Raw genomic sequence first — 26,973 nt, forward strand, 5'->3', positions numbered from 1 at the left:
TGAGAGGAAACTGTCCCTGAATATAACTCATGAAGCTGTTGATACTAAAAGCATGTTGCCTTCTTCAAAGTACATACTTTCACCTTCTGTTGTTTTACTAAAAAATAATTCAGGAATTCTCATCTCCTGAATGAGATCAATTCTCGTCTTCATTCATGATTCTGTCAGTCTGAGCAATGGAATCAGGAATCAAACTGATTTGAAAACTATAAATAATTCTGTTCTTATGACTCACTGTTTGTGCTGTCATGCTGCACCTATAAATAACATTCATTGTTTTGCAGGTTTTTGCTCAGAGGTAGGGATAAGCCGAGCAGCTGAACATAGGTTTCGGTGGTATAAGGAATCACAGAAGCAATGCTGGTGATTTACGAATGATCGAGTTATAGAGCTCACTTCTTTATTTCATGGCAGGTAATATAAAAATATAGTACTGATATTTTCCAATATTTGTAATTAAATCTTTCACAAGTTTGCTTAATAATTTTGGTCTGCCATTTTAATGTAAATATTAAGCAGCTCATATCAAATAGATTTGGGCCTGCAATAAATTGCCAGCAGTAGCCTGGTGTATAAAAATGGTTCATTTATTTTATCTACAATTACTCAGCCAGAACTGTTTTGCCATTTCTGATGTTTCCCATCCAGGTTTTGTGTACAGATTTACACCCTTTACTGTAATTCAGTTAACCCACATGATTGTGCAGATTGTGATTTAAATTGCATGGTTTTAGAACTATGAACATGTTAAATTTAAATGTTAGAGAAACACAGGATGATCGTCTTGAAAGTGGCGTCACTGGTAGATGGGGTGATCATAAAGTATTTCAGCACATTGGCCTTCATTAGTCAGATTTCCGAGAATAGATATTGGGAGGTCATGTTCTTCTTCTTTCGTATGTCAACTACAATGAACAAAAGTGGCAATTGGTGCTTCAGAGTACCGTAGTTGACGCTTTGCTGCAAATGTTGCCAGTTCCGTAGAACTACCCAGGGTGGACGACGAGGATGTAAAGCAGTTCCCACCCCAGAGGTCATGTTGCAGTCATATAAGACATTGGTGAGACCAGATTTAGAGTATTGTGCTCCGTTTGGGTCACCATGTGACAGGAAAGATATTGTCAAGCTGGAAAGGGTACAGAGAAGAGAAGATTCATGAGGATGTTCACAAATTCACAAGTTATAGCAGTAGAATTAGGCCGTTCGGCCCATCGAGCCTACTCTGCCATTCAATCGTGGCTGATCTCTGCCTCCTGATCCCATTTTCCTGCCTTTTCCCGTTAATCCTTGACACCCGTTCTAATCAAGACTTTGTCTATCTCTGCCTTAAAAATATCCACTGATGTCCTGCACAGCACTCTGTGACAATGAGCTCCGCAGATTAACTATCTTCTGATTAAAGAAGTTCCTCCTCACCTCCTTTCTAAAAGAGCGCCCTTAATTCTGAGGCTGTGACCTCTGGTCCTAGACTCTCCCAGCAGTGGAAACATCCTTTCCACGTCCATGCTTTCTTTGCCTTTCATTATTCTGTAAGTATCAATGAGGCCCCCCCTCAACCTTCTAAACTCCAGCAAGTTGAGGCCCAGTGCTGTCAAACGCTCATCATATACTAACCCACTCATTCCTGGAATCATTGTTGTAAACCTCGTCTGGACCCTCTCCAGAGCCAGCACATCCTTCCTCAGACATGGGGCCCAAATGTGCTCACATTACTCCAAATGCAGCCTGACCAACGCCTTACATCTCAGCATTACATCTCTGTTTTTGTATTCCAGTCCTCTTAATATAAATGTTAGCCATTAATTTTCCTTCCTTACTACAAATTCAACTTGCAAATTAACTTTTTGGAGACCTGCACCAGCACTCCCAAGTCCCATTGCGCCTCTGATTTCTGGATTCTCTCTCCAAACCTATGCCTTTATTCTTATTACCAAAATACATGACTCTGCAATTTGCTATTTGCTGAATTTCATCTGCTACTACTCTGCCCACTCTCCTAAACTGTCCGAATCCTTCCGCTGAGTTCTTACTTCCTCCACACTGCCTGCCATCATCTGCAAACTTGGAAAAAGCGCCTTTTATTGCAAATCTTTGCCTTTTGCCATCCAGCCAACCGTTACCCATGCAAGTATCTTCCATTTAGTACCATGGGCTCTCATCTTTCCTAGCAGCCTGGCATGCGGCATCTTATCGAAGGTCTTCTGAAAATCTAGATAAACAACATCTGCAGCCTCCCCTCTGTCTGTCCTGCTATTAACTTCCTTAAAGAACGCCAGCAGATTCATCAGGCAAGATCTCCCCTTCACAAAACCATGCTGAGTTCGGCCTATTATATCATGGACTTCTAAGTACTGTGTAACCTCATCCTTTATAATTGACTTTAAAATCTTACCAACCACCGGTCAGGCTAACCGGCCTATAGTTTCTGCTCTTCTGCTTTATTGCCCAGACTCAAGGACCTGAGTTTTAGGGAGAGGGTGAGCAGGCTAGTGCTTTATTCCTTGGAGCATAGGAGAATTAGGAGTGATCTTACAGAGGTGTACAAAATCATGAGATGAATAGATCGGGTAAACGCACAGAGTCTTTTGCCCAGAGTAGGGGAATCGACAGCCAGAGGGCATAGGTTTAAGGTGAAGGGGGAAAAATTTAATAGAAACCTGAGGAGCAACTTTTTTTACACAAAGCATGTAGGGTGTATGGAATGAGCTGCCGGAGGAGATATATGAAGGAGGTACTATCGCAATTTTAATCGCAAGGAACATTTAGACAGGTACATGGATCGGAAAGGTTGAGTGGGATATGGGTCAAACATAGGCAGATTGGACTTGTGTAGATGGGGCATGTTGGTCTGTGTGGGCATGTTGGGCCAAAGGACCTGTTTCCATGCTGTATGACTCTGACTCTATGATTCTATGTAACAATGTTTTCACCATGGTATAACATTCATAAACAGTTGATAAGCATGGACAGAGTTTAAAAAGGACAGATATTTATATTGCCCTACATATTGCCCTAAAGGACATTGAATATGTTTCCACGTTTTTCAGTTGGTTTTTGCATCTAATAGAAAACTCTTTGATCATACATTATTCCTCCTAGGTTCCCGCACCTAATTTTCCTTGAGTGGTGGACGGCAGGGAGGTAGTATAGCTGATGATAGGCATCCCAAACACTAAAAATCCCGATGTCTTGATTACTCGCACACGCAGCCCAATGGATCCGCCCTTGTGTGCGTCCTGGTCATCATCAAAACATTAGCTGTTCTAAGATAAATTCCTGCAATCTCCTTAAAGTTCCCTGGGTCTGTATTCTACAGGGCATAACCCTGTATTTTACAGGGCGGCACGGTGGCGCAGCGGTAGAGTTGCTGCCTTACAGTGAATGCAGTGCCGGAGACTCAGGTTCGATCCTGACTACGGGCGCGGTCTGTACTGAGTTTGTACGTTCTCCCCGTGACCTGCGTGGGTTTTCTTCGAGATTTTCGGTTTCCTCCCACACTCCAAAGACGTACAGGTATGTAGGTTAATTGACTGGGTAAATGTAAAAATTGTCCCTAGTGTGTGTGTAGGATAGTGTCAATATGCGGGGATCGCTGGGCGGCACGGACTCGGTGAGCCGAAGGGCCTGTTTCCGTGCTGTATCTCTAAAAAATCTAAATCTAAACCTTCTTCTTTTGTGACCATCATCCATGTTCCAAATGTTACATCACTGTCATTTAGATTTAGATTTTTAAATTTAGAGATACAGCGCGGAAAAGGGCGCAAGCTTCCGACGACAATCAGTGGGAGCCGTCACTTGTACAGTAGACGATGGTGGTAGCAGAATTAGCTCAGGACACTTCCAGCTTCCAGCCCCGCGACGTGGACTCTTCTGCTATGGGGCCAGGACATAATTATGGCACAAAACTCAAAACAGATATTGCCTGTGCGTTTAGGCCTTTCCCTGGATATTCTTTTCCTTAAAAAATGATCTTGCAAACAAGAAAAAAGAATTTCAAAGGAAAAAAAATGATGGATTCTATGGTTTAGAAGTAAAAACAGAAAACGTTGGAAACACTCAACAGGTCATTTGGTATGTAAGATGAGGAAGCAATGTAAACATTTCAGGTCAATAACCTTGTGTCAGATGATATATAATTTTAAAAAATAATGATTTAATCCCCTAATGTCATGCTATAGCATTTTACAGTCAGTGCAATCCCGTTGAGACATAGAAACTATTGTAATAAAGGGAACATGGGGTAAATAACGTCTTGCAAATATTAACAGGCACTTTGCGCGTTGAGAATACCTTTATTGGGTACATTGCCTACACAGCAACCACAGTAAATTAGATAAACATGCATTTTTTATCTTCTAGCTGACCTACTGCATTCTCACTAACATTTGCAAAAACATATTTGCATAAACATATTTGCATATATTTATAACAATTCCTATCGTGGACATCCTGTAATGTTAATTTATGCTTTTCCTTGTACGCTTTCAACTCAATTGGTGGAGCTGCTAGATATCGCTGTATCTCTCAGTCACTGTAGACCACACTTAAGCCTCCTTTGCATACACAGGAGCTATTTTCCTTTACTAAACAATTGTTTGCTAATAATGAATGTCAATGTGCATTGGGGCTGGTTTGAAAATCGGCCACATTGCACATTTAGTGGCGCCTTCCTCTTTGTACTCTGTGCAGTCCTGCTGTGTTTTAATGAAGCTTCTGGTGTTCACACTAATTAGCTGGCTCATTAGTTCCTCTCTCATTGTTTAATAATTTTTTTAAGTTCCTCGTGTTTGTTTTTTTTGAGAATAATGTGAAAGTAAATCAAAATATAGCCCCAAGCATATCAATGCTGTAGCTAATAATTTGCTGCCAATGAAATTTCGAATCACCTTTCTATAAATACTGAATGAAAAAATAGTAGACGGGAAAATGTCAGATTTGTTTACGTGACTCGACTACCAACGTGGTGAGATCGTGTGCACTGTGCTGGAGATGGTGGCCCCTCAGGCAGTACATTGCTCTGCAATAATATCTTTCAAGTCAGGGTTGAATGGGAAAGAGGTTGGAGAAGAAGCCAACTTCTGAGTCAACTTGGCCTTGTACACAGTCCAGTGGCTTGGTTTAATGGCCACTCTGAACAGACATCTCCTTCGGGATGATTAAACAATGTTAATAGTTAATAAAAGCAATATAAGCTAGGCTGTTGTTGCAACATTGCAAACTCAGTTATACTTGCTGAATCCTAAACTCTGGCTTTAACCGTTTTGGAATGTTTTTGGTACGATTTAAGCTACTTTTATATCTCAAGGTCACATGAATTGTTAAGAATGATATTACTGATTTAAAAGTTTGTATTCACTGTGGGTTCCTAACCTCGGACAAAGTGCATTGTAAAAGGCACAGTACACGTATTAGTAATGCGAAGATCAAGCAAAACGTGTATCTTTTATTCAAAAGTTTCAAAGGTTTCAATTTCTAGGGTCTTTTATAGTCACATGTACCAATGAAGGTACAGTGATATGCAAATTACCAAACAGCCACACAAATAAAAAAGCTACAAGACACACAACTACATAAAAGGTAACATAAACATCCACCACGGCAGATTCTCCACATTCAGTGATTGCTTCTAGAATTCTTAGCAAAATATTGTTGCAACCAGACAGAAGTTAGTCACAAGATGCAAGACTCAAACGCCTGATGGGCTTTAAAGTAATAACTTCAGTTCACAGCCAGTATTTCATAGACTTCACTGACAGTTCTCCTTTCAAGGTTAGGTGAGTTGGAAATTTGACACATACTGTAAAAACTTTAGCATTGTTTATTTATAAATGTTAAATTGGTATCGATTGAAACGAGAGCTATCTCGGGGAAAAAGATACCTGAAGGTATTGATTTGGCTGCAAGCAATTATAAATCAACAGTAAAGTCAGAATCTCTATCCTCCTCCCACTTCAACCAACTGATTCAGTATCGCTGCACGCACTTAATTCACATCTCATTCCACCAGCTGAAGGTAGACACAAAATGCTGCAGTAACTCAGCAGGTCAGGCAGCATCTCAGGAGAGAAGGAATGGGTGACATTTCGGGTCGAGACCCTTCTTCAGACTGATGTCAGGGGACGGGGCGGGACAAAGATAGGATGTAGTAGGAGACAGGAAGACAGTGGGAGAACTGGGTAAGGGGAGGGGAAAGAGAGGGACAGAGGAACAATCTAAAGTTGGAGAAGTCAATGTTCATACTGCTGGGGTGTAAACTGCCAAAGCGAAATATGAGGTGCTGTTCCTCCAATTTGCACGGGGCCTCACTATGACAATGGCGGAGGCCCATGACAGAAAGGTCAAAGTGGGAGTGGGAGGGGGAGGTGAAATGCTGAGCCACCGGGCGATCAGGTTTGTTAAGGCGGACTGAGTGAAGGTGTTGAGCGAAATGATCGCCGAGCCTGCGTTTGGTCTCGCCGATGTAGAGAAGTTGACACCTGGAACAGCGGATACAATAGATGAAGTTGGAGGAGGTGCAGGTGAACCTCTGCCTCACCTGGAAAGACTGTTTGGGTCCTTGGATGGAATCGAGGGGGGAGGTAAAGGGACAGGTGTTGCATCTCCTGCAGTTGCAGGGGAAAGTACCAGGGAAGGGGCTGATTTGGGTAGGAAGGGACGAATGGACCAGAGAGTTACGGAGGGAATGGTCTCTGCGGAAAGCAGAAAGGGGAGGAGATGGGAAGATGTGGCCAGTAGTTGGATCCCATTGGAGGTGACGGAAATGTTGGAGGATAATTTATTGTATATGACGGCTGATGGGATGGAAGGTGAGGACAAGGGGGACTCTATCCTTGTTGCGAATGGGGGGGAGGGGGAGCAAGAGCGGAGTTGCGAGATATGGAGGAGACCCTAGTGAGAGCCTCATCTATAATGGAAGAGGGGAACCCCCGTTTACTAAAGAATGAGGACATCTCTGATGCCCTAGTGTGAAACACCTCATCCCGGACGCAGATGCGGCGTAGAAGGAAGAGTTGGGAGTAGGGGATAGACTTTTTGCAGGAAACAGGGTGGGAAGAAGTGTAGTCAAGATAGCTGTGGGAGTCAATGGGTTTGTAGTAGATGTCGGTCACTAGTCTGTCTCCTGTGATAGAGATGGTGAGATCTAGAAACGGTAGGGAGATGTCAGAGATGGTCCAAGTATATTTAAGAGCAGGATGGATATTAGTGGTGAAATTTATGAAGTCAGTGAGTTCTGCATGGGTACAAGAGGTAGCACCAATGCAGTCGTCAATGTAGCAGACGTAGAGTTCGTGGATGGGGCCGGTGTATGTCTGGAACGGGGATTGTTCGACGTACCCGACAAAGAGGCAGGCATAGCTAGGGCCCATTCGAGTGCCCATAGCTACGCCTCTGGTTTGGAGCAAGTTGGAGGTCAAAGGAGAAGTTGTTAAGGGTAAGAACCAGCTCTGCTAGGCGGAGGAGAGTGTTAGTAGATGGAGATTGGCTGGTTCCTCGACCGCAGAACCAGCCAATCATTAGAGGGCAGAGCGCCGGGATTGGTGAGATCAGTGATAGTGTTGATGATTAAGGTCTGGTGCTCGTCAGTGGGGTCATGGTCCAATGATAAGTAGGAGGAGGTGTCTGAGAGTTGCCGTCTGGCCTCAGTCCACTAGAGGTCAGCACGCCATTCTACCACGGCACCTCCCTTGTCAGCAGGTTTGATAACAAAGTCGGGGTTGCTGCAGAGTGAGTGGAGGGCTGCACGTTCAGCAAAGGTTGGAGGCATTAGGGGGCAGAGAGCTGGAATTGGTGAGATCATTCCACCAGCTACTCATTTAAGATGATGGTGGAACCCATTATTGTTGGTAGAAATGACTGATTGTGATCAGTTGAATGCAGAGGTTGATCTGAAATAAGATGAGGACAAGGGAAGCCCACAGCTTGATCTGGTTGGGAGGAGAAGGCTGGGTGAAGATATACAGGAAATAGATGAGACACAGTTCCAATCCTATCAGCTTTGGAAGAAGGGAAGATACAGTCAAGGATTTTTTAAAAAATGTAAGTGCGGAAGGTCTCATTATCAGATACAATAGAGATAGAAGTCCCAGAACTGGGGAAGATATGTTCGAGGTAGCAGTGGAAGATGGTGGCCTTATGATGGATATTGACTAGTACTTGAAATGGAGATAATGTTGTCAAGAAAGAGAAAGCAAGAATCAAAAGTGGGTCATAGAATATGGGAAGAGAGTGGAAATTGGCTGCAAAGGTGATGTAGTGGAGACAGAAGAGACTGCAATTTTTAAGGCAGGGATAGATAGATTCTTGATTAGAAATATAGACACATAGAAACATTAGTTCTGGTGTCAGGGACTATATGGAAAAGGCAGGAGAATGGGGTTAGTAGTGAGAGTTAGATCAGCCATGATTGAATGGCAGAGTAGACTTGATTGGCCCAATGGCCTAATTAGTTCAGTTCAGTTAGTATAAGAAAATAACAGCAGATGCTGGTACAAATCGATGGTATTTATTCACAAAATGCTGGAGTAACTCAGCAGGTCAGGCAGCATCTCAGGAGAGAAGGAATGGGTGACGTTTCGGGTCGAGACCCAGTTCAGTTTATTGTCACGTGTACCGAGGTACAGTGGAAAAGCTTTTCTACTCCTATCATTTATGAACTTATGAATTGCTGGTAATTGAAACAATAAAATAATCTGCTGGAGGAGGTTTAATGCTGGGTTTGGTCCTGATGCAGGGTATCGACCTGAAATCTCCACAATTTCCTCCCCTCACAGATGCTGCTCGACTTGTTGTGTTCCTCCAGCAGATTGCTTGTTGACACAATTTTCAAGTTATTTTCAATTGAAAGGAACATCAATGCAGTAAACCCTCACAATAACAGACCGGGGGGGGGGGGGGGGGGGGGGGGGGGCGATGGGGGAGGGAGGATGGGGGAGGGAGGATGGAGTGCATCATTGCCGATTGTCCATTATAACCGAATGAGGGGGGTAAAGTTTAACCTAACGTCGGTAGTGAATAAAACACAGGTTTGGGGGGATGAAACAAGTGGGAATTCACAGACTGGGGAGCCGCAGATCTCCTGGCCCTTAATACTGTGCGCCAGAGATGGGCCCAGTAGTCATGCCACCCTCATGCTGCCCGCTCTCTCCACTCCCACAACCAGAAGCTCCCACCGAATGGCGCTTAGATCAATAAGAAGACAGGCACCACCATAAGAAGATGAGCGCAGTTTCTTCAGATCTCCAGATCGGGTGTACGTTTGCTTCTGGGACGTCTTAATGGTGTTCATGTGAAATGGTGGGACTGGACTGTGTGCTATTAAAGCTGTTTCATCTGCTGAGATGGAGGGCTAATTTTAGATGGAGATGGGGGTAAGTTTAATTATCACCACCACGAGATGTAAGAGCTCAGCCACCTGTTGTGGAATCCACCTGTTTCTCATTCCGCATCACTCTGTCAAATAACTGTTCAGTTAGTGAAGGTGAAAATTGCCCTTGATCTTGACTCGTCTTTGATTCTGTGCTTGGATAAAACATTGTAAAGCCATATAATGTGAAATATCACAATGCAAACTATTATTGTTTAATGTTATTATAAAATTTAAATGATAAGTAGAAGAAAACCAGTCCAAGTTTCAGCATATTCATCACAGTGGGATTAGTATGGATAAGTACAGTGGTCAGCATGGACCTGGCAGGTCCTTTTTCTGTGCTCCATGTCTCTATGATTCTGTGATTCAGGGGATGAGTGGGTTAGCATATGATGAGTGTTTGCCTCTACTTGCTGGAGTTTAGAAGGTTGAGGGGGGGACCTCATGGAAACTTACAGAATAATGAAAGGCATAGATAGAGTGGATGTGGAAAGGATATTTCCACTGGTGGGAGAGTCCAGGACCAGAGGTCACAGCCTCAGAATTAAAGGGCACTCTTTTAGAAAGGAGTTGAGGAGGAACGTCTTTAATCAGAGGGTAGTTAATCTGTGGAACATTGCCACAGAGGGCTACGGATATTTTTGAGGCAGAGATGGACAAATTCTTCATTAGAACGGGTGTCAAAAGTTATGGGGAGAAGGCAGGAAAATGGGATTAGGAGGCAGAGATCAGCCATGATTGAATGGCAGAGTGGACTCGATGGACCGAATGGTCTAATTCTACTCCTATAACTTGTGTACTTATGACTTTCTGACATAAACCTCACATTCTGTAATGATAACAATCTACTGGAAGTTGAAACAAACATAGAAAACGCTTCTCAACACATAAATGAGGTGCTTGTCCCTCATATTTTGGAACAAGCCTCTTGTTTTGACATGGCTCTTGGATTCTCTTTCGTTCATGACATGGCATCAGGATCCAACACATTTCCTCCTGGGGTCACTTCCTGCCACATCTTCTCGCAATGGACAGGATGAGACCTCATCTGGAGACCTAAACTCAGGGCAGCCTAGCCAGCAAGCACTTTCCAGGGGTTTACTGTAACACATTTGTGAAGGCAGCAATGTAAATATTTACACACTTACATCGCACTGATTCTTTACAAGTATGTAATTGAGATATGCAGGCTCAATGTTTGAAGAGTGTTTCAATCAATGATTCTTGTTTGCATAAAGATGTAAAGGCTCAACATGTGAAGCTACTTGTAAAGTATCGCTTTTGCATCTTGTGAAGTAAAGATCAAAAAGTGGGGAGCTTTTAAAGAGTTCTCACCAGCTTCAAAAGGGTAGCCGTTGTACCGGTATTCGAGATGAGCTTGGTTTCCTGCCTCAATAATTACTGTCCAGTAACACTTCGATCCATCGTAATGAAACACATAGAGATATTGATTATGGTGCGAATCAACTCCTACCTCAGAAACAACCTGGATCCAGGTAAATTTGCCAATTGCCAGAATTCTCCACAGTATTATTGCAAACTGCAACTCGTTTGGGCAAACCCAATGAACAATAATACTGTGGAGATTGAAATCACAGAATATATCAGAAATGGCTTTTTGATCAGAATGTTGGGGAACTAACAAGGGACTAAGTTATTTTTGATGTAGTATTGTACATTGAGAAAGGATTTGTTTAGTTTAGTTTCGAGATACAGCGCGGAAACAGGCCCTTCGGCCCACCGAGTCCGCACCGACCAGCAATCCTCGCACATTAACACTATTCTATACACACTAGGGGCAATTTACACTTATACCAAGCCAATCTACCAACAAACCTCTACGTCTTTGGAATGTGGGAGGAAACCGAAAATCTCGGAGAAAACCCACGCGGTCACGGGGAGAATGTACAAACTCCGTACAGACGGCACCCGTGGTCGGGATGGAACCCGGGTCTCCGGCGCTGCAAGCACTGTAAGGCAGCAACTCTACCGCTGCGCCACCGTGCCGCACTGTAACCTAGTTGTTCAGAGTTTTGTTGGGAACAGTGTTCATAAAATGCTAGAATTTTATATAAAGGTTAAAAGTGATGAAGTTCAATCTATCCCAACTTGGATGTGAAAGCAGGAAACTGCAGAGATAGAAGGAGTGGGTTGCTTATAGCTGAGTGGGAAACTCAGGTTCAAAGGGCTGTTTATTGTCACGTGTACCAATTAAGGTACAGTGAAACTCGAATTACCATATAGCCATACTAAAAAAAAGCAACAAGACACTGATAAAACATATTAGTATTGGAAAAATCAATAGGGCTGGAAAGCAATGAATCCCCAGGATCCCTGCTAACCGGCTGGCCAAAGTTTGGAAGAGATGGTGATGAAGATAATGGATGCATTGCTTGTCATCTTCCTAAAGATCAGAATAGTAATCCAACACACTCTCATCTCAACCCTGCATATGGTCAGTGCTGGTGAATTAACGACAGCATCCATTGTGGTCTGAGTCTGGTGGAAGGCATGTACATCACAGTTCAATAACCTGAATATTCCACTGATCTTCACAAGAATTGGCTTCACTCTGTTATCTTCACTCAGAATGTTAGCTTCACTCTGATTTTGTATCAGTGTATTTTATATGTCTTATCAGTGCCTTGTTGGGGGAGTCCAGAACAAGGGGCCACAGTTTAAGAATAAGGGGTAGGCCATTTAGAACTAAGATGAGGAAAAACTTTTTCAGTCAGAGAGTTGTGAATCTGTGGAATTCTCTGCCTCAGAAGGCAGTGGAGGCCAATTCTCTGAATGCATTCAAGAGAGAGCTAGATAGAGCTCTTAAGGATAGCGGACTCAGGGGGTATGGGGAGAAGGCAGGAACGGGGTACTGATTGAGAATGATCAGCCATGATCACATTGAATGGTGGTGCTGGCTCGAAGGGCCGAATGGCCTCCTCCTGCACTATTGTCTATTGTATCACTGCAATCGGGACATCACCCTCTTCACGGTTGGCTGATGCTCTGTTGCTGTAAGATCTGACACCAGGGTTTCCTCCATAAAGCCGATTACATTGTTTGACCCCTGCAAAACCTCGTGATGGTATGGAGGGAAATTGCTAGAATCCCACATGCTGGGTGATTGTATCTGTCCAGTCTTTCGTGGTGTAAATTGTGAAGTAAATGCCTTACTCTGGATCTGACTGCTGCTCCTGGTAATTGGGGGATAAAATCCAGTTTAATGAAAAACCTTTCACCTGCTAACATAGCAAGTCAATCCTCTGCACTACAAAATGATAACGTTTCAGCGTTTATGCAGCGTTACCATGATCTGCAGCTGCACAAGTGGTTGGTGAGACCACGCTTGGGGAGTACGGTATGCAGGTCTGGTCAGCCAGATATTTGAAGGATGTCATTAAGTTGGAAGGATATTCTTGCTATTGAGGGCGTGCAGCGTAGGTTCACTAGGTTAATTCCCGGAATGGCGGGACTGTCGTATGTTGAAAGGCTGGAGCGATTGGGCTTGTATACACTGGAATTTAGAAGGATGAGGGGGGATCTTATTGAAACATATAAGATAATTAGGGGATTGGACACATTAGAGGCAGGAAACATGTTCCCAATGTTGGGGGAGTCCAGAACAAGGGGCCACAGTTTAAGAATAAGGGGTAGGCCATTTAGAACGGAGATGAGGAAGAACTTTTTCAGTCAGAGAGTGGTGAAGGTGTGGAATTCTCTGCCTCAGAAGGCAGTGGAGGCCAGTTCGTTGGGTGCTTTCAAGAGAGAGCTGGATAGAGCTCTTAAGAATAGCGGAGTGAGGGGGTATGGGGAGAAGGCAGGAACGGGGTACTGATTGAGAGTGATCAGCCATGATCGCATTGAATGGCGGTGCTGGCTCGAAGGGCTGAATGGCCTACTCCTGCACCTATTGTCTATTGTCTATTGTCTATTGAAAGGGTGCAGAAGAGATTCACTAGGTTGTTACCTAGGCTTGCGGGCTTGAGTTATAGGGAGAGGCTGGGAAGGCTGGGACTGTTTTCTGGAGCATAAGAGGCTGAGGAATGTTCTTATTAAGGTATCCAAGATGATCAAGGGCTTGGATAGTGAGGATTTACAGTCTTTTTCGCAGTGTGTAGGATTCTAAAAATAGTGGGCATATATTTACGATGAGAGGGGAGAGATTTACAAGGGACCTCAGGGGCAAAATTTTCACTCAGAAGGTAGTCTGTATCTGGCATGAGCTGGCAGGGGAAGTTATAGAAGTGAATACAATTATAACTTTTAAATGGCACTTGGACAGGTATGTGGATAGGAAAGGTTTAGACGGATTTGGGCCAAATATGGGTCTAGCCCAGAAGGCCAACTTGGTCGGCATGGACAAAGTGGGCTGAATGGCCTGTTTCCTTGATGTACAGCTCTATGGCTCCATAACTCTTTGGCCTCCAAAGACACTCCCTGCCTTGCTTTGTTTCGACGACAATAGCAACTACCCAGTCATTCCTCTCTACGTTTAATGCCATGCCAGACCTCTCCTGACGTTCAGTTCAACGGCCACTGCTTCCTTCACCATGTTGGACTGAGGAAGAGGCTATGGAGCAGGGAAGTGGCTCCTCCTTCCACATGGACCTTTGGCTGATAATCCCCCTTCTCCCTGTGTGCGGTTACCATGCCTACTGTTGTCCTGGGGAGGGGTGATTATCAGGGCGCTGTGCTTCCCCTGCGGCTCTCCGCTGGTACCACACAGCAATGTGGAGGGTGGTGTTGTGCGGGCTGGGGTGAGCAGAGCTGAGGTACAGGGCTCGGGACTGCATTTGTGCAGTCAAGCTCAGAGACTGCGTGTGCAGGAAGGAAGCGCAGATGCTGATTTACACCGAAGATAGACACAAAGTGCTGGAGTAACTCAGCGGGACAGACATCATCTCTGGAGGGAAGGAATGGGTGGCGTTCCAGGTCGAGATACTTCTTCAGCATGTTCCCTGAACGTGGGATCAACACAAGGAGCAAGTGCTGCCAGTCCCAGCAGTGGCCCACGTCACGGCGCTGTGTGGCCTCACTGCCAGGCACCTAACGCCAGTGCTCAAAGGCAGCCTCTCCACAACAAGCCGTAGGTGACTCATTACTGGCTTCGCTCTCAATTCCCAGCACAGCAGCAAGCAGCCGCGGGAAGGCAAGTCTTCACACCAGGCTCCCCGCACAACAGGACTGTCAGTAATGCATCGGCATATGCATCATGCCAGAATTATCCTTTTAGCAATTTCATTAGCACTTTCGTTCCTGTCTAAGTATCCTTGGCATTACACTGTGTACCAGTACAGCCATTAAATCTATCCAAAGCACATCAATCCAACAGTTCCTGCAGTGCAGGAACACTCTCTCTCTCTGCTGCGTAAAATGAAGACCTTTTCTCACGTTGATTTGCTCTAGCCGAAACTGACTGATGCAAGCAGACTTTTGAGAAACAAACGTTCTCTGGTGAGGAATGTATTTGCTTTTTTTCTCTGCTCGGCAATATCATTTGTCACAGTCCACCGTTCAAAATGTTCCAGATCAAATCAAAGCCTTCTCTTAATCTTTCAAATGGTGGTACCTGCCCAATTGTTGGAATGTACTTGTTTTCTTATTCTTTCTTCAACTACTGAAGTTTAATTGCAGTAACAACATTGGTGGTTGCTCATTCAGTCCAAAACAATGTTTGGAAACTTTGCAGGGTCTAAATATAGAACGCAGAACAGCACAGCACAGCCCAGTAACGAGTCCTTCGGCCCACAATGCCTGTGCCGATCATGATGTGTCCAACTGATCTCATTTGCCTGTACATGATCCATATCCCTCTGTTACCCGCACATCCATTTGCCTATCTAAAAGCTGCAAAAGCACCACTATTGTATCTGCCTTCACATCTGTCTGGATTGAGTCAATCCTGTCTTCGTTGACATAATAATGTTTTTTTCATAACAATACAGAGAGGGATGATATGTGTAGGAAAGAACTGCAGATGCTGGTTCAAATCGAAGGTAGTCACAAAATACTGGAGTAACTCAGCGGGTCAGGCAGCAACTCTGGAGAGAAGAAATGGGTGACGTTTCGTGTCGAGACATCTGAAGAAGGGTCTGAAGAAGGGTCTTGACACCAAATGTCACCCATTCCTTCTCTCCAGAGATGCTGCCTGACCCACTGAGTTACTCCAGCATTTTGTGTCTACCTTCGAGATGATATGTGTATTGGACTTAACCGGGTGTGGGTGCAGCCATCTTTATTCTCTCTGAATCTGAAGAAGGATCACAACCAAAATATTACCCATCCATGTTTTCTAGAGATGCTGCCTGACCTGCTGAGTTACTCCAGCACTCTGTGTCTTTTATTTTTGTAAACCAGCATCTTTGGTAGATCCTTGTTTCTACATTCTTCTGCTCCACTGCAAAATCTGCCTACTTTGAAGAAGTTCTCCTCCTCTCTGCGATGGGAGTTCTGTGAGACCCTCTCTCACTGCTCCCCCTCTGCAATTCTTGATGCTCTCCAGCTCTACAACTACATTCTGATCCGGAGAGTCTAAACAAGTGCTCTGCCCCGAAAGGTCACTTCTCCATGTCCCCAGAGTTGCTGCCTGACCTGTGGAGTTACTCCTGCACTTTGTCTATTTTTTTGGAAATAAGGCTTCTTGATGGGATGGGCATTTTGTTTGGCATGGATGAGTTGGTCCAAAGGTTTATTTCTTGTCTGCCGCCAAGTCCGAAATTGAACCTTGACCTCGGGGTACGAATTGTTTAATTGTGGTTGTGCTAATCGGTTTGCTAAATGTAGAATGGAACTGGGAAATGTTGGGTGTGGCAGAATGCTAACGAGCATGGGCAGCACATTGAATCAGGACACTTCGTCTTCTTGTAATGCAGTTCTGCTATGTCTAATTACTGTACATAATTAGCTCACTGAAGTACTGAAAGTTGTTTGTTGGCCACTTGGATAATGCTGTGATTCTCTTAGCAAAACAGGCAAGTTGGTGCAATGAGATCATTCAAAAATGACTGACTAGATCTCAATATCTTATTAAAGGTCCTATGGTGGCCTGATAAAGTATTGTTACATAGATATACCATTGGTTAGACAGGTTGAACAGCGATTTTGCACCAGCCTCGGTTCCAACGCCTTTCTGGACCAACTGAGGCCACGTGATAATGAAAGGACAAAACCCCCCTGTCCTGCGAATGACACACAATGGTGTCTCTAGAGCACCATGGAGTGCCAGAAACTTAAATAAAACAGATATAAAATGTAAACTGAATGTGAATGGAATGACTTGCAGACCCATCCCCGGCTCATACCGTCTCCACGGCCGTTTACAGCTCCAGCTTCCGACTCCACTCACAACGCTCAAGATCCGCCAGCGAACCCTTCTTCACCCACCACATGTTCTGGTGGCACGGCGGTTAGTGCAGCTCACGTTGTAGCCCCTGGAGACGGCACTTCCTTCGGGTCGCCGAAGCTCTGGGGGAATCAGTGCAGGGACCTCTGCTGCTTGCGATACATATAAACGACCTGGACGTAAATGTAGGTGGGTTGGTGATTACGTTTGCTGATGACACCAAAATTGGAGGAGTGGCAGACAGTGAGGAAGGTTGTCACTAGATACAGCGGGATATAGATCAGCTGCAGAAATGGGCAGAGAAATGGCAGATGGAATTTAGCCTGAGAAAGTGTGAGGTGCTGCACTTTGGGAGTTTGAATGTTAAGGGGAAGTTAATGACAAGACCCTTCACAGCATTGACGTGCAGTGGGATCTTGGAGTCCAAGTTCCTCGCTCATTGAAGGCGGCAGCATGAGTGGTAATGAAGACATATGGTGTGCTTGCCTTCATTGACGGTACAAGAATCAGGGAGTTATGATGCAGCTCTACAGGACTCAGTTTAGGCCGCATTTGGAGTATTGCGTGCAGTTCTGGGTGCCCCACATGAAAGACGGGGAAGCTTTGGAGAGCGTGGAGAGGAGGTTTACCCGAATGTTGCCTGGATTATGTTTAGGAAGGAATTGCATATGCTGGTTTAAACCAATTATAGACACAAAATGCTGGAGTAACTCAGCAGGAGAGGCAACATCCATGGATAGAAGTAATGGGTCCCGAAACGTCACCCATCCCTTACTCTCCAGAGATGCTGCCAGTCCCGTTGAGTTACTCCATCATTTTGTGTCTATGCTCTGCTGCCTGGACTAGTTTGTTTCAACTATAAGGAGAGGTTGGATAGACCTGGATTGTTTTCTCTGGGACGTTGGAGGTTGAGGGGAGTCTTGATAAAACTATGAAAGGCGTAGATAGGGTAGAAGGATGAGAGGAGATCTTATCGAAATGTAGAAGATTATTAAAGGGTTGGACACGTTAGAGGCAGGAAACATGTTCCCAATGTTGGGGGAGTCCAGAACAAGGGGCCACAGTTTAAGAATAAGGGGTAGGCCATTTAGAACGGAGATGAGGAAAAACTTTTTCAGTCAGAGAGCTGTGAATCTGTGGAATTCTCTGCCTCAGAAGGCAGTGGAGGCCAATTCTCTGAATGCATTCAAGAGAGAGCTAGATAGAGCTCTTAAGGATAGCGGAGTCAGGGGGTATGGGGAGAAGGCAGGAACGGGGTACTGATTGAGAATGATCAGCCATGATCACATTGAATGGCAGTGCTGGCTCGAAGGGCCGAATGGCCTCCTCCTGCACCTATTGTCTATTGTCTATTGTCTATTGTAAACAGCCAGAACCTTTTCCCAAGGTTAGAAATATCCAACACAAGAGGGCATAGATGTCAGGTGAGGGGGAGAATGTTTATTGGAAATGTGCAGGGTAAGTTGTTTACAAAGAGTGTCGTGGTGGCCTGGAGCACATTGCCGGGGGTGGAAGTGGAGTCAGGTATGATGTGGTGTTTAAGAGGCTTTCAGATAGGCATATGGAAGTGCAGAGAATAAAGGGACATGGGACATGTACAGGCAGATGAGATCACTTTATCATGGCATCATGTTTGGCACAAACATTGTGGGCCAGAGGGCCCTTTCTGTGCTGTACTCTTCCATGTTCTATGTTCTATTTATGAGTTGCTCAGATTTATGGTGCTGCCTCTTTTTTTCAATTTTCCAAATTGGTTGTCTTGAGTAATATACTTTTGGCTTTTACCAAAAAGCATTTGCTCTATAATGAACAAAAAAAAACAATAATGTCTGCAATGGTATTTATTCCATTAACAATATATGGTGTTATGTTTTTATTGTTTGGATTAAAGTATAGCAAACTATGAATAACAATTAGCTTTATGTTCTACCAGACATAATTTTATTAGACAAACACATCAGGGGAAAAGTTACACCATGCATACTGGTTTCCTCACCACTCTTTGAGTTGCTTCTAAAAGTCCCCAGAAAGCAAACTTAATGCATTAGACTTTACAATAGTTGCTGTAATTGAATTGAATACAGAACCAAAAGGAAATATATGGAAAGAGAGCAAAATAACAGTCAAATATGCAGAGATATTTTTATAAGTAAATTCCTTCTCCTGCCATAAAATACACATGACAATGATGAACAGAATCGCTGATTTGCCTGGGCTCTGTTGCAGGCACTTTGTGATGGATGTGAGTGGTTCAGTGATGGCTGTGTAAAATGCAACCTTATTGCTCCACTCTGCCACTGCCAAGAGAGCCCTGTGAATGTTCCTCTTCATATTTTACCAGGAGTCTACTACATACTGTATTTGTTTTTGTCACTTCATGCATAAAACCTCAGAGTTGGAGAACATGAACCTCACTGAGACGGCTTGATGAAAGAAAGAACGTGAATGTGTAGAGGTTTGCTCACGACTTCCTTCAGGAGGTGCGATTTGCAACCAGGGAGTGCAGACGTGTGCACAGCAAACCTCTGCCAACAGCCCCATGAGGACCATCGGACGGACAGCAGAGCTGGTTTCGGAGATATTGAGGGAAGAATATTTGTGAGGGAGCACACTGTGGAGAACTCCCCTGTTCTCCTTCAAAAGAATGACAATTGGTTTGCACCCAGCTGAGCTTTCTTATGGTGACCATTATTGAAATGGCAGGCTTACTCAACCGATTTACTCAAGCAGTTCTCAATGAAAGGAAAATGCTCAGTTCGTCTGCACACACACGCTGAAATGAGCATTAAAAATAGCAGGGCAGCAAATTGCAATAAAAAGGAACATTAACGTTCAAGATCAAGGTGAATGACAATTTTGATTGCTTTCATTTAAAAAGGAAATCTGTGATATTTTAGGAATAAAGATAGTCATCCAATATATTACAAAAACATGTGGCAGCTCTGCTGAGCATATGCGCTTTGATGAACCTGGCTTCTAGTAGGAAAAATGCCATCTCAAATCCCCGATCAACTGGAGTAACTCAGCGGGTCAGGCAGCAACTCTGGCGAAACAGGATGGGTGATGTTTCTGGTCAGAACCGTTCTTCAGACTGAAAGTAGAGGGGAGGGGAACTGGAGGTAGAAAAAGCCCAGGGCAAATCACGGCCAGCAATAGTGGTCACATTCCTTCCTACACATTTTGGGTCTTTATTCAGCTTGTTATCTGTTATTGCACTGAAGGAAGCTTTTTGCCATTCCCACACCAGAGGGCTGATGTAGGAATTAGAGGTTCCTAAAGTATAGCAAGATTCACCCAGAGGGGTATGCGTATGTGCGTGCGTGTGCACTTGTCCATTTATATGCGTGCGCGTGCGTGTGTGTGTGTGCGGTGCTTGTGTGTGTGTGTGTGTGTGTTCGTGTGTGCGTGTGTGCGTGCATGCGTGTGCGCGTGTGCGTGCGTGTGTGCTTGCATGTGCGCGCACATGTGTGTGTGTGTGTGAGTAAGGGCAGCATGTCATGGATAGTGATATATCATGTCATGTCTTAAACATAATGCCCTTTTTCGAGAAGAATTAATAGATAGGTTTAGGTTTATTGTCACGTGCACTGAGGTACAGTGAAACGCTTTGTTTTGCATGCTATCCAATCAGATCAGATAATCCTATGCATAAATACAATCAGGTCACACACATGTAGAATCGGTAGAGCAATGGGAAAAATATAGTGTGCAGAATATAGTTCTCAGCAATGTAGCGCACCAGTTCCATAGATGAAGGCAATGTCTGCCATGGGGTAGAGGTGAATCGGACAGTATCCTAGCTTATACTCTAGGGTGTAGACTGTATTGGGTAAAGCTGATGCTACCATGAAATAGCAATCATCTGCACACAAACTGCCAATAAATATGCAAAGTTGATTGTTACACGTTCTGTATATCTCAGCATATCTAGGAATGAGTTCACCTTAGCTTCTGGAAGATATAACTCCAACCACTTCTCTGTCACTGGTTTTGTGTTGAAACACACTCGAACAGACAATTGGAGTTAGTGAAGTATCAGGAGCAATTTTTATTCATTAATCCATGCCAGGTTTTTTTGTGGAGGGAAGATCCAAACCAACTGAACACCTGTATATTTCTTAATGTGTGGGAAAGAACTGCTGATGAGGGTTTACACTGAAGATAGACACAAAATGCTGGAGTAACTCAGCGGGACAGGCAGCATCTCTGGATAGAAGGAATGGGTGACGTTTCGGGTCGAGACCCTTCTGCAGACAGAGAGTCAGAGGAGAGCGAGACAGAGATGTGGAAGGGTAAGGTGTGAAAACGAGACATCAAAGGGGACGAGGTTCAAGGGAAATGTAGAATAGATCATTGTTAGCTAGGAGAAGGTGACAAAGAAGCAAACAAAGATAAAATATAATCAGGAGGACAATCAGCCTGGTTGGAGAACTAAGATGGGGAGGAATGGAGAGAGAGGGAAAGCAGGGATGACTTGAAGTTAGTGAAGTCAATATTCATACTGCTGGGTTGTAAGCTGCCCAAGCAAAATATGAGGTGCTGTTCCTCCAATTTGCATTGGGCTTCACTCTGACAGTGGAGGAGGCCCAGGACAGAGAGGTCAGTGTGGGAATGGGAGGGGGAATTAAAGTGTTTAGCTACCGGGAGATCATGTACGTTCAGGCGGACTGAGCGGATGTGTTCAGCAAAACGATGGCCGAGCCTGCGCTTGGTCTCGCCAATATATGGAAGCCCACACCTGGAACAGTGGATACAGTAGATGAGGTTGGAGGAGGTGCAAGTGAACCTCCGCCTCACCTGAAATGATTGTCGGGGTCCTTGCACGGAGTCGAGGGAGGAGGTGTAGCAACAGGTGGTGCATCAGGTGTTGTATATTTTTGAAGTCACTTGCGGTCAAAGTTTGAATACAGAAATGTGTTTGTGGCCCTGACTGTCTATAATGCCTATGAAACAAACAAATACATGGTACTCCATCAAAATGATCATATTGTCATCCAGTCCATAATATGAAATCCATATCCTTTTACTGAGAAAATGGAGAATTTCAAAAAAAGCAGAGAACTTTGCTGGAGGCATGTTTTCAGTTGAATGCTTGGAACAAATGTAGATGACATGAATTTGAACACAGGCAGATGTCTTTTTAAAGTAAAAATGATAATTGCTGGGATTCTTTCAAACCAATCACTCAGAGTGCTTAAGAAGACGTTTATAATTATACGTCTTCGGCTTCCACAATGATTTGGGATATGCCAGCAGTATTAAGGGCAGCTGGTGAATCAGAAGTTGGAGAACAAATTATGGTTTCCTAAGATGCGACAACAATATTTCCTATAATTCTGTGCCCTCATTTTATTTAAATCATTGGCTCTATTTTACTCATCTTATTGCAGTCAATCAATTTGACATTTTTAAAGAACTTGTACCCAAATCTGCAGATTAACACACTCAAAAGTTTAGCCGAGAATATTGATAGCACTGAATTATGTGCTGGAGTTAAAATATGAGGGATTCTGCCTGTTTGGAACCAGTTCAGTTCTCACTGCATTGATTGTAGCAGTTAGCTAATGCCTGTCATGGTGTTTTGCCCAGCAGTGTACGTTGCAGGGAGCAATAAATAGGGACTGAGTGTCAGCATGTGTTTTTAAAGGAAGGTCAACACTTTTTCTGAGAATTGCTGGATGTCATGACATAACTTTGGAAGGGTTACTCAAGCGATCGCAATCTGTGTGGGGATTTGGGCACTCTTTTATTTTATGCCCCCACCCTATGAAGCCAAGAATGCCATGGTCCACCTTTATCTCTCTATCCGTGTGTATTGGTACTTACAGAGATGTATGGACTTGTATTCCAAGTCCTCTCTATTCAATAATATTACTTATGGTACTGTATTTATTGTGTATTTGCCATTTCAGTTCATCACCTCATGCAGAGATTAAATTCCATCTGCCAATTCCCCACCTAGTTCTCTATCTCATCCACATCCTGCCATGGCCTTAGCCAACCTGTCTCGCTAGCCAATTTTCACGGCCTCTGCAAATTGACTGATCATATCTCCAAGATTCAAGTCTAAGACACACACATCAATTTTTCCAGCATTGACCCGATCTCTAAAAGGCGCTGGGAGGATTTGACCGATGAAGTCAAGATAGTCCCAGATAGAACAATGAAATTCTTACTTACAGCAGCACGACAGAATATGTAAAGATAATAGTGCCCTGTAAACAATATAATAAACGAGAGAGAAAAAAGTTCAGTGTATGTATATACAAATACACACACACACATATATATACACACATATATATATAATATATGTAATATATATATACACACATTCACACAAACGTACACACAAAATAAACATAATAGTGTAATAATAACAATAATAGTCCATGTCGTTCAGAGCTTATTTGAGGTTGTAGTATTTAATAACAATGGCTGTAGGGAAGAAGCTGTCCCTGAACCTGGATGTTGTAGTTTTCAGGCTCCTGTACCTTCTTCCCAATGGCATGGGTGAAATGAGTGTGTGGCCAGGGTGGTGTGGATCTCTGATGATGCTGGCTGCCTTTTTGAGGCAGCGATTCTGGTAAATCCCTTCGATGGTGGGGAGGTCAGGGCCGGTGGTGGTGTTCACAACTTCTTGAAGTCAATGGCAACATCAAGGCCCCAAGAAGCTGGATGGAATGCTGAAAAAAATGGATGACCTCAGACCGATGTTCAATGGCAATGAACATATCACCAAGTGTCATCATTCAACCACTGTATCACCAACCTCACACACTGGTTATACAGTTATCACCAAGCACAGCCATTCTACCTGCTGTTTGCTACCTTTAGGCTTCAACACACTTTGCTGTAATTTCCACTCTACCGGCAGGATCTTTCCTTTCTCGTAGGAAAATGGTGCCCAAGACAGCCACCACCAACCATAGAGTAGTGGCAACCTCTCCCATCTCCCATCCCTCTCCCATCGGGCAAAAGGTATAGAAGTGTAAAAACACACACCTCCAGATTCAGGGCTGTTATCAGGTAACTGTATCATCCTACCACAACCAGAGAGCAGTGCTGAACTACTATCTACTTCATTGGTGACCCTCGGATTATCCTTAATCGGACTTTGCTGGCTTAACCTTGCACTAAAAGTTATTCCCTTATCATGTGTCTGTACACTGTAATGGCTCGATTGTAATCATGCATTGTCGTTCTGCTGACAGGATAGCACGCAACAAAAGCTTTTTGCTGTACCTCGATGCACATGACAATCTCCTAAACTAAACTAAAATGAAACTAAACTAAACCACTTCCAAGGCACAAACTCAATGGTTTTGTTCCCTGCAGTCTCGACCCGAAACGCCGTCACCCGTTCCTTCTCTCCAGAGGGTTGCTGCCTGTCCCGCTGAGTTACTCCAGCTTTTTGTGTCTATCTTCATTATTATGACAGTCAGAGATAGCCATTGCATGAACATTATTTCTAATCCACTTCATGATATCTCACTTCCTTTTATCCCACAATCTCAACAGGATCTAACCCCTGTAAAGCTCCTGGCCTTTCAATAACCATGCACTTGTGTTTATTTCACTTACCATAAATCTCACAGCTGTTCAATGTTTGGATGCTGACTAGGATGAAATACAAGGAGGCATCTTATAAATCAATTGGACACTTGCAATCGCTACCACAGAGAGTGGCACTCTGCTTCTGCAGAGTGGAGGAATAGGGAGACTAAAGGGCCTGTCCCAGTTAGGTGATTTTAAGGCGACTGCCAGCGTTTAGGCTGTCGCCGAACGTTCGCCGGGGTGTCGCGGGCGTGATCGTGAGGAGTCTTCAATGAATCAGCGTGTCGCGGAAAAATTTACCTGCTAGAAATTTCTCGGCGACAGCTGGCTTGTCGCCAGGTATCGTTGCTTATTGCAGGCGCTGTCGCATGCTGTCCCCGGGCGGGTTTGCTAGGTTGTCGCCAGAACTGAGGACGGATGAATTTCATTGACGGCTACCAATGTCAACCGGAGACAGGTACCGGGATCAGGAGAAGACAAGGTGCGACAGGAACTGTCAAACCCCGTTTTGACAGCTGACAGAAGTGCAGCTGCAACAGCCGGCTGTGGAATGGGGGCGGAGACCACGATGCTGTCAAAGGTGGGGGGACACCTGAACAAACCGACAGCAAGGTCCGGCCAGTGAAATCTTTAGGCATATTTTGTAATTGTATGAAGTGTCCATTTAAAAAAAAAGATTTTGGCATGTAGTTATCCATCTTTCATAGGAATATAGTTTGTTGTAATAAAGTTGATTTTGGTGATTTAAAAAAAAAATTAGTCTGAATATATTATGTTTCTAAGTACTTTATCATGACATCTCATTCAAAGATTCTAGTCTCATTCATTTTGACCAATGAAATAAAACGCTGACACAGGCACTGCACTATGAGAACTCTTTTCATTCATTTATTTATTTATTCACTGAAAAACCCTTGTCTTAGATGCATTTAGAAGCACGTAATATTAAATTAAGAAAAGGCATTTGAAGATACCAGAAGATAGTTTTGGTTAACCAATTTATTTATCGTCAGGACATTTGACAGGTAGATTGGAGGCAATGGTTTGACGGTCAGGTAAGCGTGGGAATTTTGCGATGTTTCCAAAGACGGTGTAATTTCTTAGCCAGGTGCTAGTTTCACAAAAAAAGTAACTTGTATCGACCTGACTTGGTATTGTCGTGGTCATTGTCGTACGGTAAAATAAAATTTTGGCGATCTGCTACGAATTTGACAGTCGCCGGCAGTCGCCTTAAAAATCGTGTAACTGGGACCGGCCTTTAAATGGTGACTGTATGCAAGCCAGGAAGGGTAGCAAAGGTGGCAGCGCCCCAGTGCATGGGGTGAATGTTGTTAGGAGGAGCACTCATCTGAAGCATGGATGGTGGGCTGCTATGATAGGCTAACACGTGGTAATCATTCCTGAGAAGCTGGGTGTCAGGGGAGATGGCAGGAGAATGGGGTTGAGAGGGAAAGATAGATCGGCCATGATTGAATGGCAGAGTGGACTTGATGATCCGAATGGTCTAATTCTGCTCCTATAACTTATAAGCTATCTTCATTCCCTGCTACAATATAGTGAGAGATCTGCCTTGGGGCAATTGTTAATCAGAACGCAGGGGAATGTATTTCCAATTCAGGGGGATAGACACAAAATGCTGAAGTAATCCAACAGGACAGGCAGCAACTCTGGAGAAAAGGAATGGGTGACGTTTCAGGTGGAGACCCTTCTTCAGACTTCAGAATTAGGGCGGTTTTGTAGCTTGGAGGCTACTTCCCAGATGATGTGGTTTTCATCTTGCCTTGGCAAGATCCTGCTAGCTATTTTGTGGATGATGCATCATCTGCAGTGCTTCAGTGGCAGATGCAGTGGTTTGATTGATGATGGAAACAGCATTTTGTGCTCTTTTATCTTAGATGGTCAAACTTCTTCGAAGTGTTGAAACAAAAACTTGCGGATGCTTGTTTACACAAAAGGGCAAGGAGTGGGTGGAGTAACTCAACGGGTCGGGCAGCATCTCTGGACAACATGGATAGGGGACATTTCGGGTCAGGACCCATCTTCAGACTGATAGTCGGAAGTAGGGGGAAGAAAGCTGGAAGAGAGGAGATGCAGGACAAAGTGTGGCATGTCGTAGGTGGACACATGTGAGGAGGGCTTTGGTTGGCAGATGGTTGAAACAAAGGCCAGAGGTAAAAGCAGAAGGCATGTGACAGGATTGAGGGGTTGTGAATTGTGGAGCCAAAGAAAGAAATGTAGGAAGAGAGGGAGGGAGAGGGGAGAAATAAGTGGGTGGGGCACAGGAGAGGGGAGGGGTGGGGGGTGGGGGGGGGGGGGGGGGGGCAGGAAGGGGAGAGGGAGGGTAGTTTGGTAATGGTTATCTAAGATGGGAGAATTCAATGTTCATAACGCTGCGTTGTAAGCTACCCAAAGTGTCTTCTTCAAGCTTCTTCAAAGCGTATGGCATTCTCCTCTCTCTGGAGATGAGGAGGACTTTCTTTCACCAGATGGTGGTGAATCTGTGGAAATCAGTGGGGCTTCTACAACTGCTCCCCAAAACTAACCAAGTTAAGTGGGACAAAAAAATGGACCTAGCAATGTTTTCAAGAGAATTAGATTTAGCTCCTAGGGCTAGTGGCCTCAAGGGATATGGGGAGAAAGCAGGAACAGGATGCTGATTTTGGATGATCAACCATGATCATATTGAATGGCAGTGCTGGCTCGAAGG

At 44.2% G+C, this 26,973-nt stretch overlaps 1 protein-coding gene across 1 annotated transcript in view; it reads left to right on the forward strand.

The window, feature by feature from the left end:
- Positions 1–308: 308 nt before the first annotated feature.
- Positions 309–26,973, forward strand: part of LOC144599419 (uncharacterized) — a 182,352-nt gene continuing 155,687 nt past the window's right edge. Inside the window, exon 1 of the mRNA XM_078410279.1 lies at positions 309–414. Coding sequence (XP_078266405.1) covers positions 408–414 — 7 coding nt within the window. The 5' untranslated portion in view covers positions 309–407. The remainder of the gene's footprint in view (positions 415–26,973) is intronic.

Source organism: Rhinoraja longicauda, chromosome 13, assembly GCF_053455715.1.
Source record: "Rhinoraja longicauda isolate Sanriku21f chromosome 13, sRhiLon1.1, whole genome shotgun sequence".
In the NCBI taxonomy this organism is placed as follows: domain Eukaryota; kingdom Metazoa; phylum Chordata; class Chondrichthyes; order Rajiformes; family Arhynchobatidae; genus Rhinoraja; species Rhinoraja longicauda.